Source organism: Neoarius graeffei, chromosome 4 (genome assembly GCF_027579695.1).
Source record: "Neoarius graeffei isolate fNeoGra1 chromosome 4, fNeoGra1.pri, whole genome shotgun sequence".
NCBI lineage: Eukaryota > Metazoa > Chordata > Actinopteri > Siluriformes > Ariidae > Neoarius > Neoarius graeffei.
Window position 1 is genome coordinate 49,072,590 of NC_083572.1, and position 18,529 is coordinate 49,091,118.

Genomic DNA, 18,529 nt, shown 5'->3' on the forward strand with positions numbered 1-18,529 from the left:
AGACAACCATTCACACCTACGGTCAATTTAGAGTCACCAGTTAACCAACCTGCATGTCTTTGGACTGTGGGGGAAACCCATGCAGACACAGGGAGAACATGCAAACTCCACATAGAAAGGCCCTCGCCAGCCACGGGGCTCGAACCCGGACCTTCTTGCTGTGAGACGACAGCGCTAACCACTACACCACCGTGCCGCCCTGCTGAGAAACGTGTTATGAAAATTTTGTAAATCCACCCTATATGTTTTGTAAATACATCTCATCTCATCTCATTATCTCTAGCCGCTTTATCCTGTTGTACAGGGTCGCAGGCAAGCTGGAGCCTATCCCAGCTGACTACGGGCGAAAGGCGGGGTACACCCTGGACAAGTCGCCAGGTCATCACAGGGCTGACACATAGACACAGACAACCATTCACACTCACATTCACACCTACGCTCAATTTAGAGTCACCAGTTAACCTAACCTGCATGTCTTTGGACTGTGGGGGAAACCGGAGCACCCAGAGGAAACCCACGCGGACACGGGGAGAACATGCAAACTCCACACAGAAAGGCCCTCGCCGGCCACGGGGCTCGAACCCGGACCTTCTTGCTGTGAGGCGACAGCGCTAACCACTACACCACCGTGCCGCCCTGCTGAGAAACTTATGAAAATTTTGTAAATCCACCCTATATGTTTTGTAAATACATTCAGTCGGTAAACAGGAAGTTGATGTATGACAGACCTGAAAACTGTATACACAGTATAGAACCCCAAGCTGAAGTTTGGTACCAAATAACAAGTGGCTATGATTTGTGGTTGCTGAAAAAAAGGGTGTTTTGGATGGACGGAAATACAGACGGATGGCCAGAGGCAAGAAACCAGTATACCCCCGCTCCGAAGGACAATCCAATATTGTTGGATTTTTCAAGATGAAAACAGATGGTAAGTCATCGACCGTGGGTGTTTATACAGAATGTATCAACAGTGTAACCTATCGAATTATGTTGATGCACAAAACCTGCTCCACGTAGCCTAATTATGTTGAATTTACCGCGTAGGGTCTGTATGATTAGTGTGCCAGGTGAGCTCAAAAGTTCGAGTGGTTTAATGAAGATCTACAGTAGTGGTCTATTTGCCCTGACTAAGTTTATTTAACAGGTCAACAACAATTTGTGTTCATATAGACACCAGTAGTCGCCCTGAAATAATTTAATCATATGTTTTAATGCTACATGTAGCCTACGCAGAACCAGCCAGCCGACCATCCCATAGCCAGCCTTTGGCATGTTAATCAAATATGGGGAAAAATAGTTTTTTGTTGTTTTGCCACACAGTATTAATGACAACATAAATTTGTGTTGTCCAGATACTACAAATGAGCCGCTGCAGTCAACTGAGTCTGGATGCATTGGAGAAAATGGTATTTATGTGCGTGTATGTATGTGTGTGTGTGTGTGTGTGTGTGTGAGAAACTTGGAAGACATATTGATAAGGTCATAGTCTTGTGAGATGGGATGTCATCTGGGATTTTGAATGTTGTAATATAAAGAATGTAGCTTAGAATTTGTCTTTGTGGTCCTAAAGGAGAGGTATGTGAATGAGAAATGATATATTTTTATTAAGCCAATTTTAAATTTTACTCATGATATTTAAGAGTCAATTGACACATGCCTCAGTTTCTTGAGACATTATGGGTGTTGATGATAATAACTTAATAATAAGGAGACAGAAACTGAAGTTAAGTACATACATTTAAAAAGAGCAGTGCAAAAATCAGTAATAAAGATGTCATAACCTTTGAATGTGTGTGGGTGAGAATATTTCTTGTAAAGTTAGATATAACCTCGCCAACCTATCTATGCCAATCTCCCCTAAAAAATACAAGCCCCAGGAAAACTTGACTTAGCCCCTGGTCTTTTCAATAACTAGAAACGGCTGTGTGTAGTATCATTCCACTTTTCGTAAAACGTTAAAAATGGATTCTTTTGCACATGTTTAAGGCATACTGAAGTTTTAGTGCCACTCCATTTTGAACAAAATCATCTGTTTGGCTTTGGCAGGCTAGGGAACGAAATAGTGACACAACTTTTGTTGCTTGTCCTCAGCTGGTGTTAACAGCTTTGTCCAGGTATTCGGGGATTCCTTTTTTTCCTGTGTGAATGCGCACTGGACAGTCTCGTTGAGCAAGAACTTAATTACCCTGTCAACAGAAGCCTTGTTAGCACACTGCTCGCACCCTCCTGCTCTGGGAGACACAATCTCAGCCGCCTGGGTCAACTAGCTTTGTCAGTGTAAAGCACATTTTAAACTCCGCGACTTCTTGCTTTGCTATGTAGCCACAGGACAAGTGCTATGCTAATGCTTCCTGACACTCCAGGCTCAGGTTTGCTGGAACAACAGCCTGAGCAAAAATAGTTGTACTGATTTTGTATACAAAGTGTGCGCCTCTCGTATTTCACAGTCAGTGTGTTTACATGCATATAGAGAAAATCGAATTTCTGCCGTAGCTCGACTGAAATCAAAGTTCTAAATGCCATGGAAACACCTTAGCTCGGCTGAAATCGAACCGAACTGGATTTCTCGTAATCGAGCTACGCGACCTAGATTATGCGATTGTAGCCGAGCTACTTAGTGCATGTAAACCCTATCGAGCTACATAGTCGAGCTACTTACTTCAGCACTGCCCCTTCCGGAAGTGACGAGTGACGAGACCACAAGCGGGAAACACAACAGCCTCGGTCGGCATGACAACAGTAGTAGAAACGTGCACTTCTGGAGCAATGAGGAGATAGAGTTCATGCTCATTCAGCTTAAGGAGTTGAATATATATATATATATATATATATATATATATATATATATATATATATATATAATATATCTCGATGTTGCTGTCCTCGTCGTCGTTCTTCTTGTGAACACGGAACTGATAACTTTGTTTATACTCTTGAATAGCTCTTCATGACGACAACCGGAAGTGTACCAACACGATGGGGCGTGTAGCGCCACCTGTGGCTCGGGTGCACAATGTACCTCACACAATAGCTCGATTTCCTTGTGTGCATGTAGGATTGGATTTCTCTGGCACCCCTGCTGGGACCCTTAGCTCGATTACCGACAGTAGCTCGATTTGGATGTGCATGTAAACGCACTGACTGTGTTTGTCCACTTGACGCAACCGGACAGGAAACGCAAACTGGGACAGGCCTGACCTGTTTCAACATTGCTCACACCAAGACTGACCCAAGACTGGGAGAAACTGGAAGCTACAGGCTCGGCTGTTAAGAGTAAGCAAGCATGTGAGGTTCAAATTAAGCCTGTAATTTGAGCGCTGCATGCCTGCTTGCCCCTTCGCAGGACGGCACAAGTTTCCACTCACTGGAAACAATGAGATCACGGTTTAAATGTCTTTCGTCCACTGGTAGAGAGGGGGACATAATCAGCTGCACTCACCAAGGCCGTCTCCTCACATCATACAAGTCAATCTTGTTAGGCGCTCGCCATGGAGTAGCTGATGGACAGAGAAAAGACAAGGAGAGAAACACAGAGAAACATTACAGGAATTCATTTCTTTACAGGAATTTCAAGCACAGGGTCAGCCATAATACAGCACCGCAGGAGCAGAGAGGGTTAAGGGTCTTACTTATGGGCCAAAAAGTGGCAGCTTGGCAGTGCTTGAACCCTCAACCTTCTAATCAATATCCCCGAGCCTTAACCATTAAGCCACCGCTGCCTCAAAGACAGAAATTAAGGTAAAGACGCTATTAACTTGCATAACACTTATAGTTCAAAAACCCAGATTTGAATTCAGACGTTCCATATGGGTCATTTATGTAAAGTAAGCTGGTTAGAGTGAAGTAACGAGGATTTTCGAGAATTAAAGATTGAGGAGAAACATATTCAAACACCAAAATGATTGACTAATCCTTTCACAAAACAGTATGAGAGGATTACTTCCTCTCAGATTCAGGCTGCCAGAGACACTTATTCAGCAGCACCAAATCGATATGGAGAATTAATATACATTACTGCCTGGCTTGCTGTATACATGGGTCAGGATGTGGTAATATCTACACTGGTTCGGATACGAACCCTATTAGGACTCACCTGGGTAGTATCTAGTAACACCGGTGGCACTTCCGAAGACCTGCCAGCGCAGTGAGGGGTCCTCTCTGCTGTTATCTATAAACACCCGCTCCAGCGCCTGGGTCCAGTTCAGCTCGTTCAGAATAGTGGGAGCTGAGAAGACGAGAGAGAGAGATCAAGAAGTCATTATTAGTTTAAGCCATTTAAATGCAAAATCTATTGAAAGTATGAATGTTTAAGCAGTTTGTATATGTGTAACTACATAGTGGAACATACTATTACTACTACTACTACTACTACTAATAATAATAATAATAATAGTAAATGTAGTCCTCTGGTTGTGCTATTAGAGCCATGGGCTAAAATCAATGAAAAAATGAAATTATACAGGTTGAGCAATGCGTTTTTATTAACAGCATATTAAGAACGACATGAGACAAAATATTACACACACTTCACCTCAGATGCATCTGTGATCTTTTAGTGTTTAAAATCTGTGATGCTCTCCTGGTTTCATGCTGTGTTTCATCCGAATACCAAATACGGTAAACAGAACATTTGAAACCCTTAAAAAAAAAGCCGAAGTAACAAGGATTTTCGAGAATTAAAAAAGAAGGAGAAATATATTCAAACACCATAATGATTGACTAATCATTCCAGTAGCTTCCAGTTCATGGCAGGCCTGTGCTTTGATGGTTCTTGAGCAGTTCCTGACCATACAAACCAACTTCCTCTCAGCTGAGGGGGACAGTTTGAGTTTTCTTCCAGACCTTGGCAAAGTAGCTACACCTTCCAATAACTTGTATTTTCATAAAATTATTTGAATTGATGATCTTGGAATATGAAGTTGTTTAGAAATGGCTCCAAGAAGCATTCTTGAGTTGTGTAAATATATGATACTCTTTTTCAGATTTGCACTGAGCTGCTTAGACTTTGGAATTGTACTGTGTGTGTGTTGGTCAATCCAGCGAGTGTCAATCAAACACTTTTAAATTGTGCACAGAGAAGCTCCCAGCTCACAGTGTTTAAGAATCGCTAACAGGAAATTAAGAGCACTTGAGTTGAGTTTACAAAACCCAAGGTAAATTAAAATTTGTGCAAAAAATAAAACACTAAACTTACAGGTCTCTTGTCTGTCCTTTTGTGTAATTTGCACTTTGACTGGACAATATGTGCTCAATCTATCTACATGGGGAAAGAAGAGTAAATAATCCACCTCGTTATGTTCATTCCACTCACAACTGTACTTCACACACTCCTCAATCACTGCTGATGGCATGTTTCAGATGTATCACTGAAGCAGGCTGAACAATATCAGCCCAAATAGAGATCAAATATAGGGGGCGTTTCACTCTGTGTAATCACCTGACACCGCCATCACTGATAAATTGCACGAATCTACAGTCTGGGCTAGAAAGAACTCAGCCCAAGCTCAAATCTTTATACCATTCTGTGTATTTTCTTTTGTATTTTTCTTAAATCTCATAAGTAATTGTGCTGGGAATGATTTGAAAAGCAAAAGGACAGCAACACACCTCAGAACATTTCAGCCACCTTACAATCCTTGGAATAACTGATAACTGGAAATGTTCAGAGATGTAAAAAATAAAATCTGGATCAATAACATCTCAATGAATTACTCTTACTGAATCGAAGTGGTTTATTCAATAGGTTACAGCTGAAAATGAATTCGAAAAATTTCCCAGCAAGCCATTTCACCTCTATTAACCTCTTCTTCCAGCCCAGCTCCAAATAATTTAAAAGGAAGATATTTCTGCTAATGGACAAAACCAGACACTTGGCATTGCAGGGCCATAAAAATGGAAGCAAGAGAACGGCAGAATTCCCAGGGTACGCAAGAGCCGCAGTCTAAAGTCAGATGTGACCTTGAGCAAGGTGGGACATGCGCCTGGGACAGATATGAGGAAAAACTCTTAAAAAAGTGCTGTGCCCTATCCTCAGGAGATCATGAGTGTGAATCCCAGCGAGTCCAATAGAGTAAAATTGGCCATACTCTCAGGGAGGAAGAGGTGGCATACTCTCCTCTATCAATCACAGCTACATGAGCTAATCATGGGTGCCATGCATGCAGAAGGGGATGGATAGCATTTTCTTCTGAGTGTGTTACACCACCCCATGACGTTGCATGAACAGCAGTTCGAAAAGCTGGTTTTATGTGCCTCGGAGGAAGTACATGATGGTCTTTTCCTCCCCGGATTGGTAGCTGTTGTGTGATAAGGTACACCTAACTGGAGGGGGTGGAATTGGTCATGACTAAATTAGGGAGAAAATGGGGTTGGGTTGTCTAATTCGAGATGTGTAAATATTGCGAGATGCTGGACACAATTAATTAATTACTCAATCTTCAGTATAAACATCCTGGTTTGGATTGTGGTGGATCAGGAACACTGAGCACGAGGTGGAAATACACTCAGGATGAGACACTCCATCGCACACACCGTGCACACACAAGAAAGCAACCTGGACATTATCTTATCCAGAGCAACATATAACATACCCAGAGCAGCCTGGGGAGCAGTTGGGGGTTAGGTGCCTTGCTGGTCCAGGGAATCAAACCAGCAACCTTTTGGTCCCAAATCTGCTCCTCTAACCATTAGGCCACGGCTTCCCAAGCCATCTACCCAAGACAAACAAGAGTGTTCTGAGAGCACGATATCCCCCGCTGGCAACTATGCCATAACTCTGGTAAAATGTGACTGAATTGAACAAAAATGCAATGTGTGTATTACTGACATCTAACAAAAAATCCTGTCAAGTTTCTTGAAATTCCTCAAAAATATTGTGAGAGGAGATGATTTCAGAAGGCGAGTACCCTTCCCGGGCCGAACGGTAATCGCCACGACATAATCCCCCTTTGGGCCTTTCGACCAGCGGGGGATAAAAATTGTGAGGGAAGTTGATTTCAGAAAGCAAGCACACCTTGATGAAACTGTCAAAGTACAAGTTTGTTTATAATCAACGGCAAAACTCTGGTAAAATCTGCCCAAATTGAACGAAATTTCAATATGTGTATAACTGTCATATAACAAAGCCTTTTGCCAAGTTTGGTGAAATTCCTCCACAAATTGTGAGAGGAGTTGATTCAGAAGAACGTAGACCCTCATGAAATTGTCAAAGTACAAGTTATTTAATCAAGGGTCAAAACTGTGGTAAAATTTTCACAAACGAAATTAAATCGCAATATGCGTATTGCCGTCATATAACAAGGCCTTTTGCCAAGCTTCGAGAAATTCGTCCAAAAATTGCGAGAGGAGTTGATGTCAGAAGGAAAACACACTCTCATGAAATGGTCAAAGTATATTTTTGTTAATCGAGAGCTGTAACTCTGGTAAAATACGACTGATTTGAATGAAATTACAATATGTGTATTACCGAATCCTGAATCATGAAATTCCTTCAAAAATTGTGAGAGGAATTGATGTCAGAAGGTGAGCACCCTTCCCGGGACGGACAGATGGAAATTGCCATGACATAATCCTCCTTCAGGCCTTTCGGCCAGCGAGGGATAAAAAGGTTAGGTAATTAATTTAATAGCTGATGCACTGCAGTGGCTGAGCTGCAGTGTTGGAAGATTTTGTGCATGTCATGTAAGGAGGCACTTTTTGACAATTTTATGATTTACTCTGGTTTAAACTTTTCAAGCTATTTGTCTGTTCACTTCTCCAAGTCTGTGTGCAATGTTCTACTTTCTGTTGTGTCTCTCCTGCTCCTGCTGTCTGTCCTCCTCTTATCCATTCTGTGCCTGGATGTCTCGCTGTGTTAAGCTTCTTCATAGCTATGGCCATAACTCTGTCTGCTCTGGCGAGCTTCATTCTTCTGCAGCAGCTCTTGATGAGTGACCTACATGGCACACACGGACACATCTGTCTTTCTGTTCCACTCTCTCTCCCTCCGTATATGTTCGTGTTGTCTTCCTCTCATTGCAGAACAGAATTGAATAGACAGATAGCTTGAAAACTTTAAGCCAGAGTAAATGATCAAATTGTAACACGGCATGCACTAAATCTCTTATCAGTGCCACAGCTTACATATACACGTGCGCGCGCGCACACACACACACACACAGCATTGAGTGCAATCAGGTTAATAATGAGTAACTGATTAAAGGGGAGAGAGAAGAGAGGAGGGAAGGACAATAAGCAAAATAGGTGTTTCTCAGCTCTTTCTCTGATTTAATTGTTGAGGCAGTCAGGGTTAGATCACACCTAACCCTGAAGATACCTGAAGAAATGGGACCCACCCCCCATGTTAGACTTTGAAACCGCTAAATGCACATTATCATAATCATTTTCCTGTGTAGTTTTCAGTTAGGCCTGGGATGAGCTGTCAGAATGAACATGGAGAAAGTTGTACAATTTTGTGCAATACAAGCTTGGCAAAAGGCCTTGTTATATGAGAGTAATATGCATTTTGCGATTTAATTTCATTTCTGAAAATTTTACCACGGTTTTGACCCTGGCGGGACAGTGGTGTAGTGGTTAGCGCTGTCGCCTCACAGCAAGAAGGTCCAGGTTCGAGCCCCGTGGCCGGCGAGGACCTTTCTGTGCAGAGTTTGCATGTTCTCCCCGTGTCCGCGTGGGTTTCCTACGGGTGCTCTGGTTTCCCCCACAGTCCAAAGACATGCAGGTTAGGTTAACTGGTGACTCTAAATTGACCGTAGGTGTGAATGTGAGTGTGAATGGTTGTCTGTGTCTATGTGTCAGCCCTGTGATGACCTGGTGACTTGTCCAGGGTGTACCCCGCCTTTCGCCCGTAGTCAGCTGGGATAGGCTCCAGCTTGCCTGCGACCCTGTAGAAGGATAAAGCGGCTACAGATAATGAGATGAGATGAGTTTTGACCCTTGATTAAATAACTTGTACTTTGACAATTTCATGAGGGTGTACATTCTTCTGAATCAACTCCTCTCACGATTTGTGGAGGAATTTCACCAAACTTGGCAAAAGGCTTTGTTATATGACAGTTATACGCATATTGAAATTTCGTTTAATTTGGGCAAATTTTACCAGAGTTATGCCCTTGATTATAAACAAACTTGTACTTTGGCAATTTCATCAAGGTGTGCTTGCTTTCTGAAAGCAACTTCCCTCACATTTTTTTATTTTGACGCCTTATTTTAAAGATAATTATGTGTAGATTTAGAATCTCATCTCATCTCATTATCTCTAGCCGCTTTATCCTTCTACAGGGTCGCAGGCAAGCTGCAGCCTATCCCAGCTGACTACAGGCGAAAGGCGGGGTACACCCTGGACAAGTCGCCAGGTCATCACAGGGCTGACACATAGACACACACAACCATTCACACTCACATTCACACCTACGGTCAATTTAGAGTCACCAGTTAACCTAACCTGCATGTCTTTGGACTGTGTGGGAAACCGGAGCACCCGGAGGAAACCCACGCGGACACGGGGAGAACATGCAAACTCCACACAGAAAGGCCCTCGCCGGCCATGAGGCTCGAACCCGGACCTTCTTGCTGTGAGGCGACAGCGCTAACCACTACACCACCGTGCCGCCCTAGATTTAGAATATCCAATCAAAATCTTTTCATTTTTGACCAACTGAACTCATTTTGTGGCGACATGTTCCATATGAACAATATTAAGCATTAAACTTCATGACAGAAACACTCCCCCCTTGCGATTGTCCTTGCTTAAGAAATCAACACAGTGCAGGACTTCTGTGGTTTATCCGATAAATATACAACCCCAATTCCAAAAAAAGTTAGGATGCTGTGTAAACTGTAAATAAAAACAGAATGCAATAATTTGCAATTCATGGAAACCCTATATTTCATAGAAAACAGTAGAAAGACAACATATCAAATGTTGAAACTGAGAAATTTTATTTATTTATTTTAAATATATGCTCATTTTGAATTTGATGTCAGCAACACATTTCAAAAAAGTTGGGACAGGGGCATGTTTACCACTGTGTTACATCACCTCTACTTTTAACAACACTCTGTAAACGTTTGAGAACTGAAGAGACCAATTGCTGTAGCTTTGAAAGGGAAATGCTGTCCCATTCTTGTTTGATATACAATTTCAGTTGCTCAGCAGTTCGGGGTCTCCTTTGTCGTATTTTGCGCTTCATAATGCACCAAATGATTTAAATGGGAGACAGGTCTGGACTGCAGTCAGGCCAGTTTAGCACCTGGACTCTTTTACGACAGAGCCATACAATTTTAATATGTGCAGAAAGCGGTTTGGCATTGTCTTGCTGAAAGAAGGAAGGCCTTCCCTGAAAAAGATTTTGTCTGGATGGCAGCATGTTGCTCTGAAACGTGTATATATCATTCAGCATTAATGATGCCTTCCCAGATGTCAAAGCTACCCATGTCATGTGCACTAATGCACCCTCATACCATCACAGATGATGGTTTTTAAACTGTGCAGTGATAACAAGCTGGATGGTCCCTCTCCTCTTTAGCCTGGAGGACGTGGTGTCCATGATTTCTAAAAATAATTTCTACTTTTGATTTGTCAGACCTCGGGACAACTTTCCACTTCACCTCAGTCCATCGTAAAAGAGCTCGGGCCCAGAGAAGGTGGCCGTGTTTCTGGATATTGTTTATATCTGGTTTTAACTTGCATTTGTGGATGCAGTAATGAATTGTTTTCACAGACGATGGTTTTCTGAAGTGTTCCTGAGCCCATACAGTGATTTCCACTCCAGACACGTGTCTGCTTTTAATGCAGTGCCACCTGAGGGCCTGAAGATCACAGGCATCCAATGTCAGTTTTCAGCCTTGTCTCTTGCATACAGAGATTTCTCCAGATTCTCTGAATCTTTTCATGATATTATGTACCATAGATGATGTGATCCCCAAATTCTTTGCGATTTTACATTGAGGAACGTTATTCTTAAATTGTTGCACTGTTTGCCCACCCAGTCTTTCACAGAGCGGTGAACCCCTCCCCATCTTTACTTCTGAGAGACTCCGGCTCTTGAAGATGCTCTTTTTATACCCCCTCATGCTGCTGACCTGTCACCAATGAACCAAATTAGTTTGTTTTTTTTTTAGCATTACACAACTTTTTCAGTCTTTTGTTGCCCCTGTCCCAACTTTTCTGAAATGTGTTGCTGACATCAAATTCAAAAAACAATAAAATTTCTCAGTTTCAACATTTGATATGTTGTCTTTGTACTATTTTCTATGAAATATAGGGTTTCCATTATTTGCAAACTATCGCATTCGTTTTTTTATTTACACTTTACACAGTGTCCCGAATTTATGGAATTGGGGTTGTACATAACTCTACTGCTAATGTCTGTGTTCTGTCTGTGGCAGTATAACATTCTAGGCTCAATAACATCTGAATGCATTCAACGAGGAAATCTGTGCTTCATTGATTCCTTGTTTTTTAATGTGCTCGAGTTCTCAAGCTGACACATGAGAAGTAGCCCACAAACTGGATATGGTTTATAAACTCAGGGATGAGGACAGAGGTGTATTCTGAGCTCGCTGCAGGTTAATCATTGCATTATAAAGCTTATTGCTGCATTTAATTAACTTGATTACAAGGCCAAAATGCAGACTGGAGCTGATTAAGGTTAACATAGCTGGTTACACAGCTTTAATATGTGCGAGTAAAAAACAAAACACAAATACAATGGTGCATTCTCTCTCTCTCTCTCTCTCTCTCTCTCTCTCTCTCTCAAGCTCTCTCTTTCTGTGTCTTTGAGTCAAGGATACTATGACAGACACCACGGAGTCGTGTTTGTACTGAACACGTGTGGGTTTGCAGATACGATACCTCCTCTACTGTCAGTGGACAGGTATATGCACACACACACGCACGCACACACACACACACACACACACACACACACACACACACACACACACACACACACACATGCAGGGCTCTGGCAGGTCATCTACTCAGAAATATGAGGGCTGGGTAGATAAGAAAAGAGGGACCAAACTGCTCTGATTTATTCGTTGAGGACGCGTCATGACTTTCACCAGACAGATGATAAAAAGAAGCGAACCCTCCCCCTGAAGAATGGGCCTCAGGCTCATCCTTCAGACAGAGAGAGAGAGAGAGAGAGGGACCTGTGAAGGCTTTAAAAGCTAATCCATCAGACACACTCCCTTTGATGCATTTAGTAGCGCCGCTTGTGCTAAACGTTTAGGCCATTATGGAACAGGGCTTGTCGCAGAGAGGAACAGGTTATATGGGCGATTTATGGGCCAGAAAGCTCTGGCAGTGGTTCGGCTCTGCTCTTATTACCCGTTGAAGGACAGCATGGCTGCTCTCCAGGAGTCTGATGAGGAGCAGCTTTCTGAAACGATGAATGCTTTGAGGGAAGCATGAACCCAAATGCACTGTTCACTACTTAGCAATGGATAAGGCACTGACCCAGTTGATTTCACTGTAGATTAAAGGGGAACTGAAGGCAAATTTTTTATCATCAAAATTCTATTTATCTAATTTTATTAAATACAGCAATGCATTTCGGACAGCTATTTTGTCACTGCTATAGCAAGTGAGGAGTGTTTGAAATATGCTATGTAATATATCAGTCCATATATCAAAGCAATGGCCGTAAACGAGATTCGTTGAGACCTGTGCGAGACATCGTAGGACGGAAGTAAAATGTACAGTGAAAATCAAAGTGACCGACATCTGCCACCGTTCCCTGTGTCTAAAATCGCTCACTTGTTCACTACTCCCTACTCCCTATATAGGAAATTACTATATAGAGGACTATATAGTGAGCTCATTGGTAAAATGAAAAAACTCTTTCGGACACTACTCCGTCGTGCTGGTATTTACGTCATTACTGTCGCACAGTTAAAATGTGCCAGATCAGTCGGCTGGTGGGTTTTCAAAATAATAAATACATGCATGTATTTTTGTGATAAATCCATATTATACTGAGCGTATTTCACACATTAATCAATACAAAGTATTGTATCTTTCATCTTTCAGTTTTTTTTTAAATCAAGGCTGAATACTTTCTTCTTTGCCGCTGCCTTTTATTAAATCAAATTTGAGACTTTTAATTTGATTTCTTTCAGCGTGACTGCAATGCATGATGGGATATATTGCTTTGGTTAGTGGCCATCGGTTGTACACTACTTTTCGTGATGCATTGTGGGATACTTTGAGTGCACTATATAGGGTGTAAATAATCCTTACTAAGGTTTCGGACAGCACTACAAAATGGCGTCCCCACTATATAGTGCCCAGTATAGTGAGTAGGAAGCGATTTCGGACACAGGGGTTGTCAAAAGATGCGCGTGCACTCTTTCGAATGCTGATGTAATCAAGCCAGAAGTTTTGTTTGTTTTGATAGCAATCAGGAAAATTTGAAAAAAAGCAGGCAGTAATCGTCATTTAAACTTATTTTTGTGCAATATTTCGTTTGGAAAACAGTTTTCAAAATGGCGGCACTGACACTTGGCTGACACTTCACGTTTCGAAGTCTCGCACAAGCCTCGTGAAGGTCACGCAGATAAGCGACGCCTGCCGTGGATCAAACGAACTAAAGTCAACATGGCTAAAAACCGAATAGGCCGATAAGTATAATATTTAATTGCAATTAGTTGCCAATACGAGTCAAGATATAAGGTTACTAAAACCGAAAACATAATTGAATAACACGTTAATTATGAAATATATCAAATTTAAAAATGACTTCAGTTCCCCTTTAATATTGTAAGACTCTGCCCAAATACACAATGCATCAAATCATCATCTTCATTGGGATAATAGTCTCTCATCTCTCATTATCTCTCATCTCTCATTATCCCCCACAGTCCAAAGACATGCAGGTTAGGTTAACTGGTGACTCTAAATTGACTGTAGGTGTGAATGTGAGTGTGAATGGTTGTCTGTGTCTATGTGTCAGCCCTGTGATGACCTGGCGACTTGTCCAGGGTGTACCCCGCCTTTCGCCCGTAGTCAGCTGGGATAGGCTCCAGCTTGCCTGCGACCCTGTAGAATCTACAGGGTCGCAGGCAAGCTGGAGCCTATCCCAGCTGAATCTACAGGGTCGCAGGCAAGCTGGAGCCTATCCCAGCTGAATCTACAGGGTCGCAGGCAAGCTGGAGCCTATCCCAGCTGACTACGGGCGAAAGGCGGGGTACACCCTGGACAAGTCGCCAGGTCATCACAGGGCTGACACATAGACACAGACAACCATTCACACTCACATTCACACCTACGGTCAATTTAGAGTCACCAGTTAACCTAACCTGCATGTCTTTGGACTGTGGGGGAAACCAGAGCACCCGGAGGAAACCCACGCGGACACGGGGAGAACATGCAAACTCCGCACAGAAAGGCCCTCGCCGGCCCCGGGGCTCGAACCCAGGACCTTCTTGCTGTGAGGCGACAGTGCTAACCACTACACCACCGTGCCGCCCTGGGATAATAGTGAAGATTAATAATAATGAATAATAATAGTGAAGATTAGGTTATGATACAATATACTGTGTATTTGGGAACAGTATTAGGCATTCATTTTAAAAAAATATTAAAGAGTTACTGCATACTTAGGTAGTGGTTAGCACTGTCGCCTCACAGCAAGAAGGTTCTGGGTTGAAGCCCAAAGGGGGCCTTTCTGTGTGGAGTTTGCGTGTTCTCCCCGTGTCCGCGTGGGTTTCCTCTGGGTGCTCCGGTTTCCCTCACAGTCCAAAGACATGCAGGTTAGGTTAACTGGTGGATCTAAATTGACCGTAGGTGTGAGTATGAATGGTTGTGAAGCTGTGACAAGCCTAGCAAGCCAGTGGTAGATTAAGGCCAAGTTTACATTAGACCGTATCTGTCTCGTTTTCTTCGCGGATGCACTGTCCGTTTACATTAAAACGCCTGGAAACGCCGGGAAACGGGAATCCGCCAGGGTCCACGTATTCAATCCAGATCGTGTGTGGTCCGGTGCTGTGTAAACATTGAGAATACGCGGATACGCTGTGCTGAGCTCTAGCTGGCGTCGTCATTGGACAACGTCACTGTGACATCCACCTTCCTGATTCGCTGGCGTTGGTCATGTGACACGACTGCTGAAAAACGGCGCGGACTTCCGCCTTGTATCACCTTTCATTAAAGAGTATAAAAGTATGAAAATACTGCAAATACTGATGCAAATACTGCCCATTGTGTAGTTAGGATTGTCTTTAGGCTTGCCATCCTTCCACTTGCAAGTGGTAAGTGACTTGCGCACAGCGGCTCAGTCCCGAATCACTGCTCGTGCACTTCACTCGCGCGCTCTGTGAGCTGCGCAGGGCCGGAGTGCGCACCCTCCAGAGGGCACTCGCTGTTCAGGGCGGAGTGATTTGGAGCGCAGCCGCTGAGGAGGAAGCGATGAGCCGCACTGACACATTTCTCAACTTACGTGCCAAATTAGTCATGTGATTAGCGTATCCGTGTATTGGCGTTGCTGTGTGCACGCTAATCGTTTTTAAAAACGTTAATCTGATGATCCGCTGATACGGTCTAATGTAAACCCCACCTTAGTGTGCTTTTGATAGACGCAGACAGCCTCGTAAAACACTGGCAACTGACGGACCAATTGGCCTACAGGGTGTCAGGATGAAAAAAAAAAAAACGCACACTTAAATGTGTTTTGTTTTTTGTTTTTTTTAGTTGTAAACTAAATGGTAATGATGACTGTACTGTGATGAAACACATCAATGCTGGTGATGATACTGACACAGTTGCCATTTTTAAAATAAAAATCTGCATTTTATGGGTTGAAAATGGCTCAAACACCCTCTACTGGTTAAAACCAACCTGAACCTTGCAAGGCCGATGTTGACGTTGAGTTGACTGTTTGGTACTTCTCTACGTCATGTTAAAAAAAAAAAGCAAGCAAGCAAACAAACAAATAAATAAATAGATAAATAATGTTAATGCCTTCTAATCAGAGGTGGGCAGCCCACCTCCCCCAGACCCCGCACTTAAATGGAAGTCTGTGAATCTTCCGTAATTTTCAAGTATATGCTGATCAAGACTCATCATCAGTTCGCTCCCTTCCCCCTCAGCCTCGTGCCCACATTTTAGCACTTTTCAAAGTTAAGCCACAGGTGGAGTTATAGTCTCAAAGCTGAGTGAAGTTACACTTAAATAGAAACAGTGACAAAAAAAAATCCCAAAATAACCAGGGCTGTCAAAGTTAACATGATAATAATGCATTAATGTAAATTCCTTTGAACGCCACAAATTTTTTTGACGTGTGATTAACACATGCACGTTCTGTGCCCTTCCCCCGTAGTTTGGGAAATCAGGAAGTGATGTAGCCCGAGTAAGCAAGCAATGTAGTGAGTAGCTGGTCAGTGTAAGTCATGATAAAGTGCACTTATGTACAGAATCAACTTATATTGTTGCATTCTGACTGTTTAAATAAAATGTGTTTTTGCTTTTGGTGGTCCAGAGGGGAGAAAAGAAGACGTGTTAAGGTCCAGGTAGTGGTTTTGTGTGTGTGTGTCAGCGTGCAGGCTGTACACTGGAATGAGAGTTTGTTTTATTCTGAGAAATGTGTGAAAACTCTAGGATGAGCAGTTAATTTGAAATTAGAGTGAAATTAGAGTCGGGTGTTTTCAATCAATGGGATGACAATCAGGTGTGAGTGGGCACCCTGTTTTATTTAAAGAACAGGGATCTATCAAAGTCTGATCTTCACAACACGTTTGTGGAAGTGCATCATGGCACGAACAAAGGAGATTTCTGAGGACCTCAGAAAAAGCGTTGTTGATGCTCATCAGGCTGGAAAAGGTTACAAAACCATCTCTAAAGAGTTTGGACTCCACCAATCCACAGTCAGACAGATTGTGTACAAATGGAGGAAATTCAAGACCATAGTTACCCTCCTCAGGAGTGGTCGACCAACAAAGATCACTCCAAGAGCAAAGCGTGTAATAGTTGGCGAGGTCACAAAGGACCCCAGGGTAACTTCTAAGCAACTGAAGGCCTCTCTCACATTGGCTAATGTTAATGTTCATGAGTCCACCATCAGGAGAACACTGAACAACAATGGTGTACATGGCAGGGTTGCAAGGAGAAAGCCACTGCTCTCCAAAAAGAAAATTGCTGCTCATCTGCAGTTTGCTAAAGATCACGTGGACAAGCCAGAAGGCTATTGGAAAAATGTTTTGTGGACAGATGAGACCAAAATAGAACTTTTTGGTTTAAATGAGAAGCGTTATGTTTGGAGAAAGGAAAACACTGCATTCCAGCATAAGAACCTTATCCCATTTGTGAAACATGGTGGTGGTAGTATCATGGTTTGGGCCTGTTTTACTGCACCTGGGCCAGGACGGCTTGCCATCATTGATGGAACAATGAATTCTGAATTATACCAGCAAACTCTAAAGGAAAATGTCAGGACATCTGTCCATGAACTGAATCTCAAGAGAAGGTGGGTCATGCAGCAAGACAACGACCCTAAGGACACAAGTCGTTCTACCAAATAATGGTTAAAGAAGAATAAAGTTAATGTTTTGGAATGGTCAAGTCAAAGTCCTGACCTTAATCCAATCAAAATGTTGTGGAAGGACCTGAAGCGAGCAGTTCATGTGAGGAAACCCACCAACATCCCAGAGTTGAAGCTGTTCTGTCCAGAGGAACGGGCTAAAATTCCTCCATGCCGGTGTGTAGGACTGATCAACAGTTACTGGAAACGTTTAGTTGCAGTTATTGCTGCACAAGGGGGTCACACCAGATACTGAAAGCAAAGGTTCACATACTTTTGCCACTCACAGATATGTAATATTGGATCACTTTCCTCAATAAATAAATGACCAAGTATAATATTTTTGTCTCATTTGTTTAACTGGGTTCTCTTTATCTACTTTTAGGATTTGTGTGAAAATCTGATGATGTTTTAGGTCCTATTTATGCAGAAATATAGAAAATTCTAAAGGGTTCACAAACTTTCAAGCACCACTGTACATTTGCATAAAGGAAGCATGTTTGTACACGCCCACTCCTCAAAAACTTGAAAAGCATCCCTTTTAGGTATATTTAGGACAGATAAAAATGTGCAATTAATCACGAGTTAACTATGGACAACAATGCGATTAATCACGATTAAACATTTTAATCGACTGACAGCCCTAAACATAATATATACTTGGTAGCACAGATGATATGACACAGCGTGCAGCACCTGTTATGGTCAGATGTGAGCAAAATGCTCATTTTTGGCTGTATATATCATTAAGAAATACTGTGGTATCGAACAAGGCTGGTGAGGGAAGGACTGTTTATAGCTACTATAACGTGAGTGAAAATTCATCCTGAGGGTGTTTCATTAAAGAAGCGATTTCAGTACGTTGCACTTATTTTCATGATTGTCATTGATGATTTTCCTCGAGCAGTTTCCGTGATGTTTTATTCCTTGTCATGATCATGATCTGTGCGACACCCCAGTATACTCGGTGATGCCTAGAAATCACCATTGTTTTGTACAGAGAGTTAAAA

At 42.5% G+C, this 18,529-nt stretch overlaps 1 protein-coding gene across 1 annotated transcript in view; it reads right to left on the reverse strand.

Annotated features, from left to right (window-relative positions):
- The window catches only part of cacna2d2a (calcium channel, voltage-dependent, alpha 2/delta subunit 2a), a 697,573-nt gene that overhangs the window by 219,225 nt on the left and 459,819 nt on the right, over window positions 1–18,529 (reverse strand). The window contains exons 7-8 of the mRNA XM_060919306.1: window positions 4,094–4,225; window positions 3,440–3,497 (exon numbers count right to left, since the gene is read on the reverse strand). Coding sequence (XP_060775289.1) covers window positions 3,440–3,497; window positions 4,094–4,225 — 190 coding nt within the window. The remainder of the gene's footprint in view (window positions 1–3,439; window positions 3,498–4,093; window positions 4,226–18,529) is intronic.